General features: G+C 42.1%; 2 protein-coding genes across 2 annotated transcripts; both read right to left on the bottom strand.

Annotated features, from left to right (window-relative positions):
* LOC8062949 (oleosin Zm-II) lies at positions 3,340-4,409 on the bottom strand. The gene has a single exon (XM_021463759.1). The coding sequence runs from the start codon at positions 4,294-4,296 to the stop codon at positions 3,736-3,738; it is 561 nt and encodes a 186-aa protein (XP_021319434.1). The 5' UTR covers positions 4,297-4,409; the 3' UTR covers positions 3,340-3,735.
* On the bottom strand, positions 5,341-9,056 carry LOC8066030 (denticleless protein homolog). Its single transcript, XM_002463994.2, has 15 exons — positions 8,764-9,056; positions 8,504-8,612; positions 8,323-8,387; positions 8,167-8,205; positions 7,986-8,082; positions 7,778-7,874; positions 7,602-7,668; positions 7,427-7,503; positions 7,105-7,183; positions 6,833-6,912; positions 6,668-6,752; positions 6,495-6,563; positions 6,342-6,409; positions 6,210-6,258; positions 5,341-6,010 (listed from the first exon to the last, which is right to left on the bottom strand). The coding sequence occupies exons 1-15, from the start codon at positions 8,968-8,970 to the stop codon at positions 5,627-5,629; spliced, it is 1,572 nt and encodes a 523-aa protein (XP_002464039.1). The 5' UTR covers positions 8,971-9,056; the 3' UTR covers positions 5,341-5,626.

Genomic DNA, 15,628 nt, shown 5'->3' with positions numbered 1-15,628 from the left:
AGCTGGCGGCTAACCTGGGTATCGGGAGATTGATCCTGGAAACTGATGCTCTAGAGGTGGTGAAAGCTATCAAAACAAGTGCTTATAATTATGCTGCGGTCGGGTACCTGGTGGAGGAGATTAAGTCTCTAATTGAGCTGAATTTTATTAGCGTGGAATGCGTGTTTGCCTGTAGAATTTGTAATAGGGCTGCCCATGAGCTTGCGGCTCTGGGCCTTGCTTGTAATGAGGGTGAGGAGGAATTCACAAACTCCTTACCCCAATCTGTGTCTGTAATCGTTGCTGACGATTTGTCAGCCGAGTAATGAGAAGTTACACAGATTCAAAAAAAAACTTAAGTAGACATCGAAATCCACCATTCAGTCTTCATTATTAAGGGCTCATCTTGAGCCCTATTCGGTTGTTTTCTCCTGCGTTATATGGAATAACAGCTCCTCACCTCCTCGAGGCGTAGACGCCTCTCCTATCAGGTGATCATCTCCCCCTCCATCGCAAGCGCAAGCATACAGAATCAACCTTTCTCCTTCCTCGTACGGCCACCAAAGGAGCGGATTTAGTCATTTTTCTCCACCTAGAGCGGTCGTCCGTCCCAACCATCCACCACCTGCAAGACCATCGAAAGTGTGAATTCCTCATCCGCAGGCAAGATCTAGCCACATCCTTGGTGCCTCCACCCAGGCACTTACAGCAACAGCCTCCATCCTCGATGAATTTGATTTTAAACTTGTACTAATGTCTGTTGGGCTTCCTAGCCTCCTATCTCGGTTCTGCTACGAATCAGACACATAGCTTTACAATTGGAAATTTCGAAAGAGAAGCAAGATTGGGGACAAAGAATAGAGAAATTGTTTCAAAGTTTCAATTCTTCACTACAAGACACGACGACCTCAGACGTTATATGCCAACATGATTTCTACCATAACAACAGTTAACTCACCGCCAACTCACACCACTACGGCTTAGCTATCGTCATTTCCTCACCTTGATTGTCATCGTTTACTCTATTGCCAAACGTGCAATAGTACTCTGCCTTCTCCTTGGTGGCCTTACATTGCCTCTACCTCAAAGGTTGATTGTACCCACGCAGCATTTGATGGAAACCATATCGGAGATCATAAGCTTCCTACTATATCGTCAAGGTTGGTGTGATCAGACCACTACACCTCATTTTATGATAGTAAGGAAATCCCTTCGGCACCATACTCCATATATGAAGCCAGAAAATAGATTAACTATACCATCATAGTGCACACTTCAACCGTGATGCATGGACCATAGGATAAATGTGACGTGCATCAGGTAATTGAAGAAGGTATGCCACAATGTCATCTTGAATTGGGAATTGTTTTGGGACTCTTGGAGATTCCCTAAGACGATTAACATATCCAGCTAATGCTTAATATCTAGATAGCTAGGTGTGTTCCTATACACACACCAAAGTATTTAAATGACTGGGAGATTGTTTTGGAACTATTGGAGATGCTCTAAAACGATTCAACTATGCAACTAATGCTTAATATTTAGATAGTTGTGTTTCCAAGTACATGTGCCTAAATGATAAAAAGACGAGTGCTTGCCGAGTGATATTTTTCTTTTTGAGAATTACACAACGCCACACTTACAACTCTCACTCTTATAAACACATCTATAACTAGGAGCATACCCCGCGCGTTGCTGCGGGAATTGCGGATTAGTTGATTGTGTAGTATGATGATATGAGCTATACTTATTTGTCTTGCTGACATGGACAATCACAGTTGTCATGTGTGCTATTGGATTTTAATTGTATATGTGGTAGTGCATTATTATTATATGTTGAGATAAATAGTTATTGAGGTTTTACTTAGTGGATTTTAATTGAATATGGTAGTGCATTGCTTAGGTGGATAACTTGCATGCTTAGAGAAATATTTAGTGGGGTTAGGATTATAAGAGTTATAGATACACGTAAGCAAATCAAGAAAAAAATCATTATCTCATTAATAAAATAAAATAAAATAACTCAGAAACTACGGCATGCATGGCTACTAGTATATTAGTTATAAATGTAAAATTAACGAGAACATTATTTTTATAGGACGTGAAATAATAGGCTTCGCTATTATAGATCTCTAAACGTTGATTTTGTTAAAAGGACCTTTGAAGTGTTGATACTTTGTTTTACATGATGTTTGGTCCCTTTGTATCATGTTTTCTCAACTCAAATACATGTATTTTGTTATGATGTGACTATATTACCTTCTGCTCGATTCACGTAAGAGATCGATTTTTGGTTTGCTTCCAACGTTTTGTTTCCTTCCATCCGCTCAGACAGATTGTTCCTCTGCCGCCGCCCAAACCATCCACCGCCTGACATGGAGGAGCCCCATCCCGGCAATCGCCTGACGATGGCCTGAGAACCCCCTACGGCGGCCGGCAATCCCCCTACGGTGGTTGGTGATCCCCCCGAAGGCGAGGGCAATACAGTCACATCATAACAAATAACAAAGTATATAGCTGAGTTAAGAAAAATGACTAAAGAAACCAAATATCATATAAAATAAAATAAAGGGATGGTTTGGCCGACAATCCCCCTACGGTGGCTGGTGATCCCCCCGAAGGCGAGGACAATACAGTCGCATCATAACAAAATACATATATTTGAGTTAAGAAAAGTGACTAAAAAGCCTGTTTGGTACATCTTAACAGCTTCAGCTTCATGAGTTAAGCTTCATGAGTTGTTTTAAGTTGTTATTTTGTCAAACACTTATTTCTAAAATAGATATTTCTAAAACACTCCTCCTCTATTTCTAAAACACTTATTTCTAAAATAGGTATTTCTAAAACACTCCTCTCACATTTGGTATTTCTAAAATAACTTTAAACAACTTTATATAGTAAAATTATTTTTCTCCTCCTCTCACATTTGATTTGATTGAAGCCGAAAAACAAACTCTCTTCCTTATTTCTCTCTAGCATCCCTCATTTCTCTCTCTCTCTCATTTATGCATAAAATAGTTAATAAAACTATTTTACCAAATATTTTTTCTAAAATAATATTTATAAAGCTATTTTCTAAAAAAAAACTCACATTTGCATCCCTCATTTCTCTCTTACATTTATGTATAAATTTATACATAAAATATTTGGTAAAGTTATTTTACCAAATATTGTTTTCAAAATAATTTCCTCTAAAAAGTTATTTATAAAGCTATTTTCTAAAAAAAAGTGAATTAAGTTGTACTGACCAGAACCAAAGTGCCTACGCTTTAAAAGTCGTTTTAAAGAAGTCAATATTTAAGAAGTCAATGTTTGAAGTGAAGCCCATGGTTTCGCGTGCTACTGTAAAACAAATAGATGTGACAAAATTATTCAGCAAAGAGACGATACCTTCACCAATGGTTTCCACAACAGACGACGAGCATACAGCTGATGCCCGACACACATCCAGTCCAGTGCCCAGGCACACTGCAAAGCAAAGCTCAACCTTTCCCTTCCAGACAGACATCACTTATTCCCCTAGCTAACTTATTCACATCTCCGAACGGGCCGGAGCGGCGATGAACAGGACAGACACCGGTACACAGCCGACCCCAGCCTGGGCCGGCACACACACGTACGACGAACACCGTGATATCATGTAACACGCACTCGGGGAGAAGACGACACGGTCACCCACGTACAGAAAACAGCATTCCACGACGACCCCTGCTGATACCGACACGCACGCATCCATGGATCGGATGGCTTGCATGCTTACGAGGAAGCCCTGCCGCCGCCGCCGGTGCCAGCACCGGTGCCTCCCCCGGCGCCGGCGCCGCCCGAAGCGGCCTCCTGCGCCCTGCTCTGGATGGCGTGCCCAGCCTGCGCGGTCTTCTGCCCGGCGTGCGCCGCGGCCTCCGCCATCCTGCGGCGCGCTTCCTCCACGTAGTCCGGGGTGCGCTGGAACGCCTGCCGCGCCGTGTTGGCGAGGCACGTGAGCGAGGAGAGTCCCCCGAGCCCCAGCGCGCCCGACGTGAGGAACCCCGTCACGGCCGTCCCGATGAGCAGCGCGGCCGGGACGAGCACGGGGCTGAAGAGCAGGAACACGGGCGTGGCCAGCGCCAGCCCCACCACGGAGGCCGCCAGCGCCAGGCCCGACAGCACCAGCAGCAGCCCGCCCAGCGGGAACAGCGTCGCCACCGTCAGCGCCTGCGACGCCGTGGGACCCTTGTCCTGGATCATGCCCTTCACCTGCTCACCCATCGGGCGGCCGCCCCCCTGCTGATGCTGCCCGTAGGTGCCGCCGTAGATGCCGCTGCGGTCGCGATCCGCCATTGCTGTCGCTGCCGAGTTGGTTGTTTGCGCGGTGCGCGCGCGCTGCGGCCGCGGTGGTGGAGTGAGTGATCGAGGGTGGATCAAGGAGCTTTGCAGTTGCAGGAGGGAGAAGTGAAGTGGAAAGGCCTGGCCGAGGCCGCCGCCGTATATAGGTGGCGAGAGCGGTGACACGTAGGGGAAGGGAGGGGGGTACGTGGCCGGGGTGGAGGCTTGCATGGAGTACACCGCTCGACGGAGGCTGACACGGCACGCGCGGGCCGGAGGCGGGAGTCCCGGGCTGTCAGGTGTGTCGTTGGGTGCGTGCCAGCGCCAAGCGGTGTACATGTGTGCACATGTGCATGGACAGCGCCAGACAGCAGACGGTGGCCGAGTCGGCTAGCGTAGTTGGTTGGTAACTTATGGCCCAGTAGATGTTGTACTGTCGTGTTAGAGAATTCAAATTCAAATTGACTGGGAGCTTCGTAGGATTCAAATAACCAGTTCATCACCCTTCTCTCCAGCCTGCAGGAGTATCTCTATGCCATAAAGCAACAACATATTTTGCTATTTCAGACTTGCTGGCTCTCTATTTTTGAGCCCACTCCAATAACTTCTTTATTTAGCTTAGTATTTCCACTGAAACAGTTAATTTTAATCGTGTCAATTTGAATGGGTATAATTTGTAGGAATATACTTCGTAATTTCGATGGCTACTTTTGCAGTGACAAACTGACAATGTTTCCAATGACTATATTAAATGAATAAATTCCCAACGGACACTTTTGCAATAACTATTGCAAACTCTGAACTTCTCATGTACTCTTTTTCTTTCTTTTTTTAATTTTAATAAACTTCAGTAGGGGTGTAAGCTCCTCCTGTTTTCTAAAAAAAAACAATCCTATGATCCAAGACGGGGGTTGAATTGGATACAAATTTGGCGATGCTTCATAGCTCTAAAACGAGTAAATGACGCATGACAAAGCACAGTGCTCTCTGTGCTCTAAGTCTCGAAGACGCCTACCTCACCAGGAAATTTTACGGTTGCATGCAAGCTTTAACTGAAGATGCCCTTTGAATTTATAGAGATTGATTGAAATATTTCTGCAATTCTGTCAGACCGAGCTCAATTGAAAAAAAAAAACAATATTACAAAGTAAAGAGGGTGGTTCTGCAATACCAAATTATGTACAACCGCATTTCCAAATGATCAATAATGAACTTCACACAACTAGACCTACAGAAGAATTTCCCAAAATTTGGAGCTGTTTCACCATAAGTTAAGTTAAAGAAAGCCCTAGTCTTCATGGGTCAGGGCCACTAAGAATTCTGAGGACCAGCTATTTGTCAGGATTCAAGATGCAGCACTGGCAAAGTAGTCCCGAATCGTTCTCCGTTTCAATGACGGTGGTGGGCTCAGAACAGAAGAGGGACTGTTCATCTGAACTTCCGGGCTCTTCCTTGCATCAAGGGCCTCCTCCTGGACCAATGTGAAGGCCCTCTTCTTTGTCGATTCAGGAGTGCCGAAGTCCAGTGCTCTGGGTTGAAGGGGAGAGTGGCAACCACTTTGCAATTCACCATCACCACTAGTGCAGGCAACTGCATCTCTTGATGTAGTAGCATGCTCATGGCTACTGGACCTTCGGTACTCAGTGTTTGGTGCAGTTATCCGCTTCCGAATCACTGTTGGTGAGCTTACATTTGTGCAGTCCATTTTCTTGGTACTCCACACACGTACCTGATACACAGAATACAGAATTGTCACATGTTCTGAATTCTGATTCATTTCATACTCTGATATGCATTGCTTTGCACAAAAATTGTAGATGCTCTTGTCTACAACAGACTGTCGCAAACACATATGATATATTGAACAAATGGAGCCATCTTTAGTATGTGTCAAGAAAAAAAATTCAGGCATAACCAAGTAGACTTACCGTAGAATCATCAGAAGATGTTGCTATCTTTCCAACCTCTGATGCACACCTGAAATATAAATTCATATTGAAGCATGAGGATTGGGTTATCAGTAAGGGTTCCACAGAAATATTTATGTTTGTAGATCGTACCAGTCAACCGAAGTTGCTTCGCCTTCATGGCCTTTCAAAACTATAGGAGCACTTTCAGGTCGATCCACCTATGTCAATGGACAAGCATGGATGTAAATATTATAATGATGTAGTATAGTGTAAGAAAGCAGGCAACAGATCTGCGACAAGTACCTGCCACAGGTATACATTTCCATCACTTGATCCACCAAGGATGTGAGTTCCATCAGGACTGATAGCAGACTGCATGATACAAAGTTTAGGTGTTTCAGAACAAATATTGATCAAACTAAACATAAGCAGCTCGACATTTAAAGGAAGTCAGCCCAAGATAGCCACTCACTGACCTTGACAAAGAAAGACTCTATTTTGCTGCCAGTGTAAGCCTTTATGGGACCCTTGTTCACATGGAGAACACTGTACAAATAGATTCTGAAATGCATACGGTCAAAATCAGTATTTACCAATAGCATGAAAAAATTTTAGTGTCTGATGACAGGGTCTGAATTTACCTGTTATCCATACATGACGCAGCAATGTATGCACCACACGAATCTTGAGACAGGCAAGAGATGCCATGTTTCACCCCCTCCTTCAGAAACAAAGGACCAAGTTTGTTCAGATTGAGCTATGAAAACACAGCACTCTGTAATTATTGATTCAAATTGGCATACATGTTTATACTCTGAAATACACAATTCCCTATTGTTTTTTGTACTTTTTTAGATAATGTGCTTTTTTTGTACTACTAGTTTAACATTCATTAGTGGATAGAGATGTTTACCAAAGGCTGGGCCCCTGCTTGAGAGCTTTTGTTAGAGACCGGCACTTTCAGGTTCCGTGTATCCCATATCTTCACAACACTGGCGTACATTTAAAAAAGTACAATATTAGTATTTCAAGATACATGAAAATATGATAATTACTCTACAAAACTGATTTTTTTAAGAAACAGAATGAGTAGATGACATGAGGCTAACTCATCGTCAGGTAAGTGCATTGTGTTTAAAATAACATAGCAATTAATAAAACTATACAAACCATACAAAAACTGTGAAGGTTGGTTAAAAAATAAAAAGCAGAATAAAAATGAAAGAGCAGCTTACTTGTCTGCAGCTCCAGAAGTAGCAATGGAGACATCATCTTTCAGATAAAGAACTGATGTGATACTTGTTGAAGCCGCCTAAATTCACCAATTTCAGCAAACCAACATAAGCATAAGAGGGCATAAGAGGACATAAGATCGTCACAAGCAAAAGCCATATCATGCCAATTTAATACCTTTGCTCGAGACCGGGTTCGGTTCCTCTGTATGGGACTGTGGGCTTCTCTGACAACAGCAGAAGACCTAACATGTAGCAGAACTTTGTTCAATGAATTTGTATTGTCGCTACAAACATTTATGATCACTTAATTTGTAGTTTAAAGAGAACATTTACTAGCAATAGGCAACATACGTGAGGCACGTTTCACCATGGCTGTTTGGAGATTTAGGGTCGCATCTTAGATCCCAAAGAGCAAATGAACCATCCCTTGAACCAGAAACAATGAGCTCTGCAAAGAAAATAAACTACTTAAACAGGAGTTTGTGGCCAACCTTTGAGGATTAAATCTGCATAAAAGTAAACTGAAAGGCTTCAGCCATTCAGGATATACATTACTAACCAGGATTTGAAGAATGGCAAGACAGCGACTTCACACTCCCAGTATGTCCTGACAAGACACCAATGCATTTCCTGTTTCCTACACTCCATATTTTGACCTGATGCAGAACGATAGTAATGAGATTTTGCATAATACAATGAATTCATAGTTCAATAATTGGTGTGATCCTGTTGCGACTTACAGTTTGATCGCCCGATGCAGTCAGCATTTGGGATCCCTCCTACATTAGTAACACATAAGATTGAAACTCCGTCAGAAAGGTACACATATTGATGAAATTTTAACCTGAGGAGCGGCTATTTCGTTGGAGTGTTCCAATCAGTGCAAGTGAATTTACCTTGATCCAGCACACGTCAAAGATTGCATTGTTGTGAGCAACCCAGTCGGACACCCTCGTTTCAGCTGCAAAGGACGACGTCAGATTGGAACAGAACGGATCGCACGAGGTACCCGGCGTAAGGTCTAGCACACCCAAATCTTGGATCGAATCGGGGGAGCAGTGAAGGTTTCCAACCCACCTGACTTCTCTATTGACGAGGATGCGGAAGGGAGGCGCCGGCGGGTGTCGTAGAGGCCAACGTACCCGTCTTCGTCGGCGACCGCCAGGAGGTTACAGGTCTGTGCAGTCTGGACGAACGAGGCAATTTCATCAAAAGATTGGTACTCGCAAATAGCAGCTAGAAAGAAGGTTTGACTTTGCAAAAGCACGCGAGAAATGAGAGATCCCTTGTTTAGGAGGGGGGGGGGGGGGGGGGGGGACAGATCCCAGGCTCCGAACCTTGCCGAAGGAGATGGCGAAGGGGATGGCGGCGTCGCCGGAGTGGTCGACGGCTATGACCCCGCCGCCACGGCCGCCGGGGTCGGAGGAGAGGTCAGCGAGGTACGGGAGCCCCGCCATGGCGCGGGAGCAGCCACTGGCGCCGCCGAGCTCCCGGGCCCGTAGACCGCCGAAGAAAGTCGGAGAGAGGCGCCGCCGCGTCGCCATGAGTCAGAGAGATGAGAGAGAGAGATGGGCAGAGGCGCTGACGGAGAGAGGGAAAGGAAATGGCGGGCAGGCATTGAGCGCGAGGGGTTTAATGGAGGAGGATTCTGTCGCGCGGGGCGCGCCGGCGGGAAGAGCTTTTTCGTAATGGCGCGCCGCGAAAAAAAAGAAACCGCGGGAGCTGCTGCCGCGCTGGTTCTTTCGCTGCTGGATTTCGTGGGCGATGCCTCACTGGCAGGTGGGCCCGCGGGTTTCGGGACAAGATTCTGAAAACAGGTTTGCAAAAGACGCGGTCTTTGCGGGCTTTGCATGGATCTGGCCCATTGAGCGTGGTCAAAGATGGGCCGCTAGGATCAAAATTAAAGAGAAGTATAGGTTTCTCAAAAAAAGAACTATAGAGAAAGAAGTATAGAAAGTTTATGAGAGGGTTAAAAATAAATTTTGTGAAACACCTGCGTGCAAACCTTTTCTTATGGAGTATGCACGTCCAATCTATCTGTCATACATCATACAAAGGTCTTCGATAGTAGTCTCTCTATTTCAATTTGTAAGCCGTTTTGGCTTTTTTATGTGTATAACTTTTGCTATGCATTTAGGGATATATAGTAAAACTTATAAATCTAGAAAAATTAAAATAACTTATAATTTAGAATAGAGGTAGTAGATCGTAAAAGTAAAAAAAAAGTCACAAGAAATATCATTGTGTTCAAATGATAAGAAACAACTAGAAAAGCCCCATGTTTACACCATGTTTGGTTTATACAGAACAAGGCAATCTATAATGATTCGAACCTACAGCTGAAGCTAACAAATTGAATATTATATTTGGTTTGAAGCGTGGAATCACACCGTTCATCGCCGAGTGCTTCCTCAGAGAGTTAATTCTAACAGATCGAACCAACAACTACATTATACCATGAAAGTTCCAGATTGACTCATTCTGTTTTTGACAAGCTCATGTCGGGTGAATTCATTCGCCATAACAAATAGACCATGAAAGTTTCACATTTTCCCTCGTGAACAAATCAAATATGTTATCTATTAAATAAATATGGCATCGGCCTTATGGGAGATTCAAATACCCAATGATAGTGATGTGGGAGTAAAATAAACCAATAACCGTTAGGGGCCCAAAATGTTTCTATTTTCATATTTGTGGTTACCATTTTTTATTTATTTTTACCCTACCACATGGGAAACATCGCCGGGGGGGGGGCTCACTTCCATCACCGTCGTCATGGAGGCATGACTGTGCTGCCTACAAATAGAAAAATGAGTCAAAACTAGAGTTTGATCGTTAGCGGGCAAAGGATGAAACAACTTTTGTAAATTTTTAAAAATAAATAAAGAATAGTTTATGTTTAACTTCATCTATCAACCAATATAAATATATAATCAGGTTAATTATTACAAATTTTAGCCTGTAGGCTAGCGCGCAAGCTATAGTGTATTCCAACTTACAACAAAACATAAGGAAAATATAAAAATAAGGTAAAGTATTGACTAGCTCCATTTGCTTGTCTTATAAGCCGTACCTTTTATGCCACATAGCAGTGTTTTTTCTCTCATAATAAATCAGCAAACGATACTTTCAGACATGACTTTTCAGACCAGCGAACAGGCTCGTAAAGCTAAAAAATCAGCTAAAAAATCTAGTTGACAGTCATCAATTGAAAGTAAAGAAATGCAAGGCTCACGTCTCTAGATGCTGCCCAACCAAGGCAAGCTGATCTTGTTGATCATCACAGCCCATTGCCGAAGCTAAAGTACCTATAAAAAAATTTTGGTCTACGGTTATCAAAAAATTTGGTCTACGGTTATCAAAAACCACCTTGTTTCAGCTAAACTATTTAATAAAGTGCGCTATTGTCAAAAATAACGTGTTATGTTTCTTATTAGCCCTCTCTGACCATCTATTAAAAATATCATTTATGCTTTGGGGAGGCAGCTTTGGGGAGGCATTATTCGGTAAATGTACCACTCGCCACACTATCACTTGGTTCTTAAATTAGAAGAGTAAAGTGCATTGCTAGTTTTTAAACTTGCTTAGTTGAGTTATCTCGGTCTTTGAACTCACATGTTACTTGTTTCTACCTTTAAAATTGTTTCATCGTGTGATCTCAGCCTCTAAAGTCATAAATTATTTATTTAAATAATTCCTCAAACTTAAGCAATTATGTCATTTCAACTCACAAATGACAATATAGAATAGTGCAGCCATGGCACCGCTCGCCCTTAGGGTCTCGCTTAGGCAAGGTGGTGATATAGACCTGTTTAGACTAGTTGTGAGACCCGAGCATAGATTGAATATCATGCCGGGCTTAATTTTGCATGCACCGTTTCCCACTTTCATTTGATTATTTGGATAAGACTATTAATAGTCTGTTTAGTATAGCTCACAATAGCTTTATAAACTGTTTTTTGTCAAACATTTATTTCTAAAATAATTTTATGGGTGAAGCTATTTTTTTCTCCCCTCATAAAGACATGAGTTAGGGCCTTGTTTAGTTCCAAAAAATTTTGCAAAATTTTTCAGATTCTCCGTCACATCGAATCTTTAGACACATGCATGAAGTATTAAATATAGATAAAAATAAAAACTAATTGCACAATTTGGTCGAAATTGACGAGACGAATCTTTTGAGCCTAGTTAGTCCATGATTGGACAATATTTGTCAAATACAAACGAAAGAGCTATAGTGTCGATTTTGCAAAATATTTTGGAACTAAACAAGGCCTAGGATGAAACTGAAAAAAGTAGCTTATGTCTTGTTTAGTTCACCTCAAAAACCAAGAACTTTTCAAGATTCTCCGTCACATCGAATCTTGTGACACATGCATAGAGCATTAAATACAGATGAAAACAAAAACTAATTACATAGTTTGCCTGTACAAGATAATTTTTTGAGCCTAGTTAGTCCATAATTAGACAACAATTGTAAAATAAAACGAAAGTGCTATAGTACCTAAACCCCCAAAACTAAACAAGGCCTTATTACAGCTCCCTCCCCCATTCCTCTCTCATCTATACATAAAGTAGTTGATGAAGCTATTTTATCAAAATCTTTTTTTTAAAATATCTCAACTTCACCTATAAAGTTGCTCATAAAGCTATTTTTTTAAAAACAACATTATTATTAGAGTTGAGCTATGCCAAACAAGTCTAAATATATTATATCTCTACAACTAAAAAACCCCAAGTGATATCGTCATACTACAACTAATCGGCCTGCCTCCCCTAATCCCGACGCTCGAAAAAAAAACTTCCTCCCACGCAGTCTCCCCTCTCCCTATTGTCTCCTCAAAAAGAATCTCTCGCTCACTACGCCCACCCCAGCTCAGATCTAAGGCCCTGTTTAGTTCCCCATCCAAATTTTTTTCGTCCATCCCATCAAATTTTTGGACACATGCATGGAACATTAAATGTACATAAAAAATAAACTAATTACACAGTTTAATTAAAAAATGTGAGATGAATCTTTTAAGCCTAGTTACTCCATAATCAGCCTTAAGTGCTACAGTAACTCACATGTGCTAATAATAGATTAATTATGCTTAATAGATTTGTCTTGTAGTTTACTGATGAGCTATCTAATTTGTTTTTTTATTAGTTTCTAAAAACTTCTCCCGACATCCTTCCGACACATCCGATGTGACACCCAAAAAATTTTCATCTCCAATCTAAACATGGCCTAAGCCTCTAAGGAACCGCCGCCAGACCACCACGCCAAGACACCACAGCCGTGCTGCTGCTGGACAACGCGACGCCTGCGACCCCGACACCGCCGGACGACCTCGCCAATGACCGCGACGCCGCTGGATGACCTCGCCGGCGGCGACACCTACGACCCCTGCGTCCGCGACCGTGAAGCCGCTGCACAACCTCGCCATGCCGCTGTTGCCGTGCACTAAGAAACAGGCAGCAGGCGAATCGAGCGGCAACGGTCGCTGTGGCCTCGCTGCGACATCGCCTCGCCGCCGTCGCCTCCCGTACGGTTCCCCGAGTTGTGGCCTGCTCGCGTTTCCCCGAGCCAGGGTCGAAGGTCAAATGCTCCATTCAACTCCTTCACCGGAGCTCGCGTGTCTCCACACCGCCGGGCGAGCCTGCTGTCGGGAAGGGAAGATAGGCGGTCGCACGCCGCTATTGAAGCATGCTGATAGTCTCCCTGCCCCTTCCCCGCGAACACCACTGCCTCGCTCAGACAATCTCCCATCTCTTCTCAGTGTCAGGTACACACCTGTGACAATGCTTTATCCTACATGGTTAGGCTAGGGAAAAAACGACACTGCTTTGCTTATTGCAGAAGAGTTAATTTCTTCAAGGCACAATCATCTTACTCGCCACTTGAACAAAACAAAACAATATAAGTTTCGCTCTTTCTGCAGTGATTGCAAATAGCATATCAATCATAGATATGGCTCCGAATAGGATTTTTTTGTTCAAGTTGTCATCTATAACTTCTGTTGCATTCATGCCACACATAAGCCTTTTTATGGTTAGTTTTCTTCTTTCTACACTGCTACTTAGACTGACCAATGGAATCGTGGAGATCTGCGGAGGACCACAGTTGCTGATTGATCAGCCCTGACCTTATATACTCGAAAGAGTGCAAATTATAATGCTATTTTTCATAAGCTATAAATCAAGTGCCCATGCGTTGCAATCGTATATATTCATGCTCTGAGTATAAATTAATAACCAGATCACTACAGAACTCAACTATTGCATACATATGACTTTTTTTAATTCATCATATTATGTGGTTGGATGCAGGTGTCACATTACAAAAATAAATTCCATCTATGGGTCATCTGCATCAGTAAATTGTTGCAAATTATAGTTAAAATTTTACTGACTACATATTCAGATATCTCATTACTTACCTGATATTTTGATTGTTGATTTCTTGCTGCTGAAGTACTGCTATTGTTTTAATCAGATAACATCGGCCATACAGTACTAAACAAGATGGTTAGCGCTTCATTGGATCAGTAACATGTAAGCCCATATACTTATTGCATCTGGACTATTTTGTTCCATCTTGTAAGCTAATTTATTGTTCCATTTGACACCAAAGTAAAACTGCAAAGAAAGGAGGATGAGTGAGTGAGTCTATAAGAGGCAGGAGCATCAGTGCATCGGAATTTATAGGTTTGTATCTGAACTGATGTGTGCTATCATCTGTATTGCGAAATTGCCAGACAAATTCAGTCTTTTGGTTATATTTACACCGTATCCAACATTGATTTTATTGTCAAAATGAAGAACCTTCTTTTATTTTCCACTGTTGTACGCCATCTGCTTATTATATGTTTTTGCTTCAGTGGCATCAACAAATGCTAATTAAGTTTGCTTCAGTTTGAAGGTTACTTGAACGTGCTTTTTGGGAGTATTGCAGTCTTATTTTTAATTTATTAGACGTGTTCAAGTTTAGTATTAAATTTGCTTTAGATTTGGGCCATATTATAGTCTTATAGGTGCTCTGTAATTTGTGTTATCAAAATGTCATATCTTTAGGGTTTAGTAGTATGACACTAGGATTGGACCTTTAGAGCTTTAGCTGCACTCAAAGGGATTATTTTGATGCAACTAAATTGATTCATGATACTACATCGTATTTGTTAGTTGATTATATACTTTATGGAGAATTCTGCTCAAGCTGCAAGCCGAATAGTTTAATGAGCTGACCGTAGCAGCTGCCAAATGTTTCTTATACAGTTGCATCGGTTCTGCATTTCAAAGTTTTCCGAATTTCTTGCTCTATCTATGTTTTCAGGTTCTGTATTTTCAGTGTAGTTCAAATAGGATATGGTGTCCTATCTTCAGATAGTTTAGTCTTTCCTGGGTACACACAGTTGGTGTCCTATCTTCAAATAGTTTCTTTTAACTGTATTTGGGTTGGATTCTACTTCTGCTTAATGAAATACACGTCCATTCTGGGGCGGGCGTGTTAGCGAAAAAAAAACCTTTACATGCAAGGAGTCAAAGTGCAGTCTCAGGTTGTGACCTATCACTTTCTTGTTTCTCTGCACAATCATCAGGTAGTCATGACCTATTTGCTCATAGAACAGATTGATCCTGTTAGTGCTTGGTTCATGTATATCGGTTACGCTCTCCTATAACATGTTGCTATTATATTTGTTGGTGCTGAAACTTTGTTTATCTGAGCGAAAACTAACTACTGATTCAAAACCTAGATCAGGCACTTAATAAGTTAAGATCCATTCCTGTAGTTGATTTTGATTTACTAGACATATTGCTTGTGAGATATTTAATATTTCCTTGTAAGTATCCATATCCATTGACAATATTTGAATAACAGTTGTTTGTTTGCATATAATAATACTTATATTTTCTTAGTTAAATTTAATAGACTCGCATATTGATGTATACGAAATGATGCTTGAGTTGTCGACAGCATAAGCAAGTATCTATTTTTCTACCCTATATGCACAATGTGCGGTTCATTGACGGTGATGGGTCCATGACCAGATCCATGGAGGCGTGAAGGTGGGGCGTGGTACAACATTCTGGTAATGGAGCATGGAGGACCATGACTTTTTGCTGTGACTGTGAGGTGAGGAGGCAAGCTGATGGTGGCGATGCCTGTTGGAAGTGGCGAGAGCTAGGATAGAGCAATTTCAAGTAATAGAGGAGGCA

Source organism: Sorghum bicolor, chromosome 1 (genome assembly GCF_000003195.3).
Source record: "Sorghum bicolor cultivar BTx623 chromosome 1, Sorghum_bicolor_NCBIv3, whole genome shotgun sequence".
Classification (NCBI taxonomy): Eukaryota; Viridiplantae; Streptophyta; class Magnoliopsida; order Poales; family Poaceae; genus Sorghum; species Sorghum bicolor.
The sequence above is the reverse complement of the archived record's forward strand: the minus strand, read 5'-3'. Positions and strand labels throughout refer to the sequence as shown.

What these genes read in the sequence shown, in the direction of transcription:
- LOC8062949 (XM_021463759.1), bottom strand. Translation starts at nt 4,296, where the DNA reads ATGGCGGATCGCGACCGCAGCGGCATCTACGGCGGCACCTACGGGCAG.
- LOC8066030 (XM_002463994.2), bottom strand. Translation starts at nt 8,970, where the DNA reads ATGGCGACGCGGCGGCGCCTCTCTCCGACTTTCTTCGGCGGTCTACGG. An exon ending in TTGACGTGTGCTGGATCAAG is followed by an intron (nt 8,206 to 8,322) that starts GTAAATTCACTT and finishes TTACTAATGTAG; the next exon opens with GAGGGATCCCAAATGCTGAC. An exon ending in GAAGCAACTTCGGTTGACTG is followed by an intron (nt 6,259 to 6,341) that starts GTACGATCTACA and finishes TTTATATTTCAG; the next exon opens with GTGTGCATCAGAGGTTGGAA.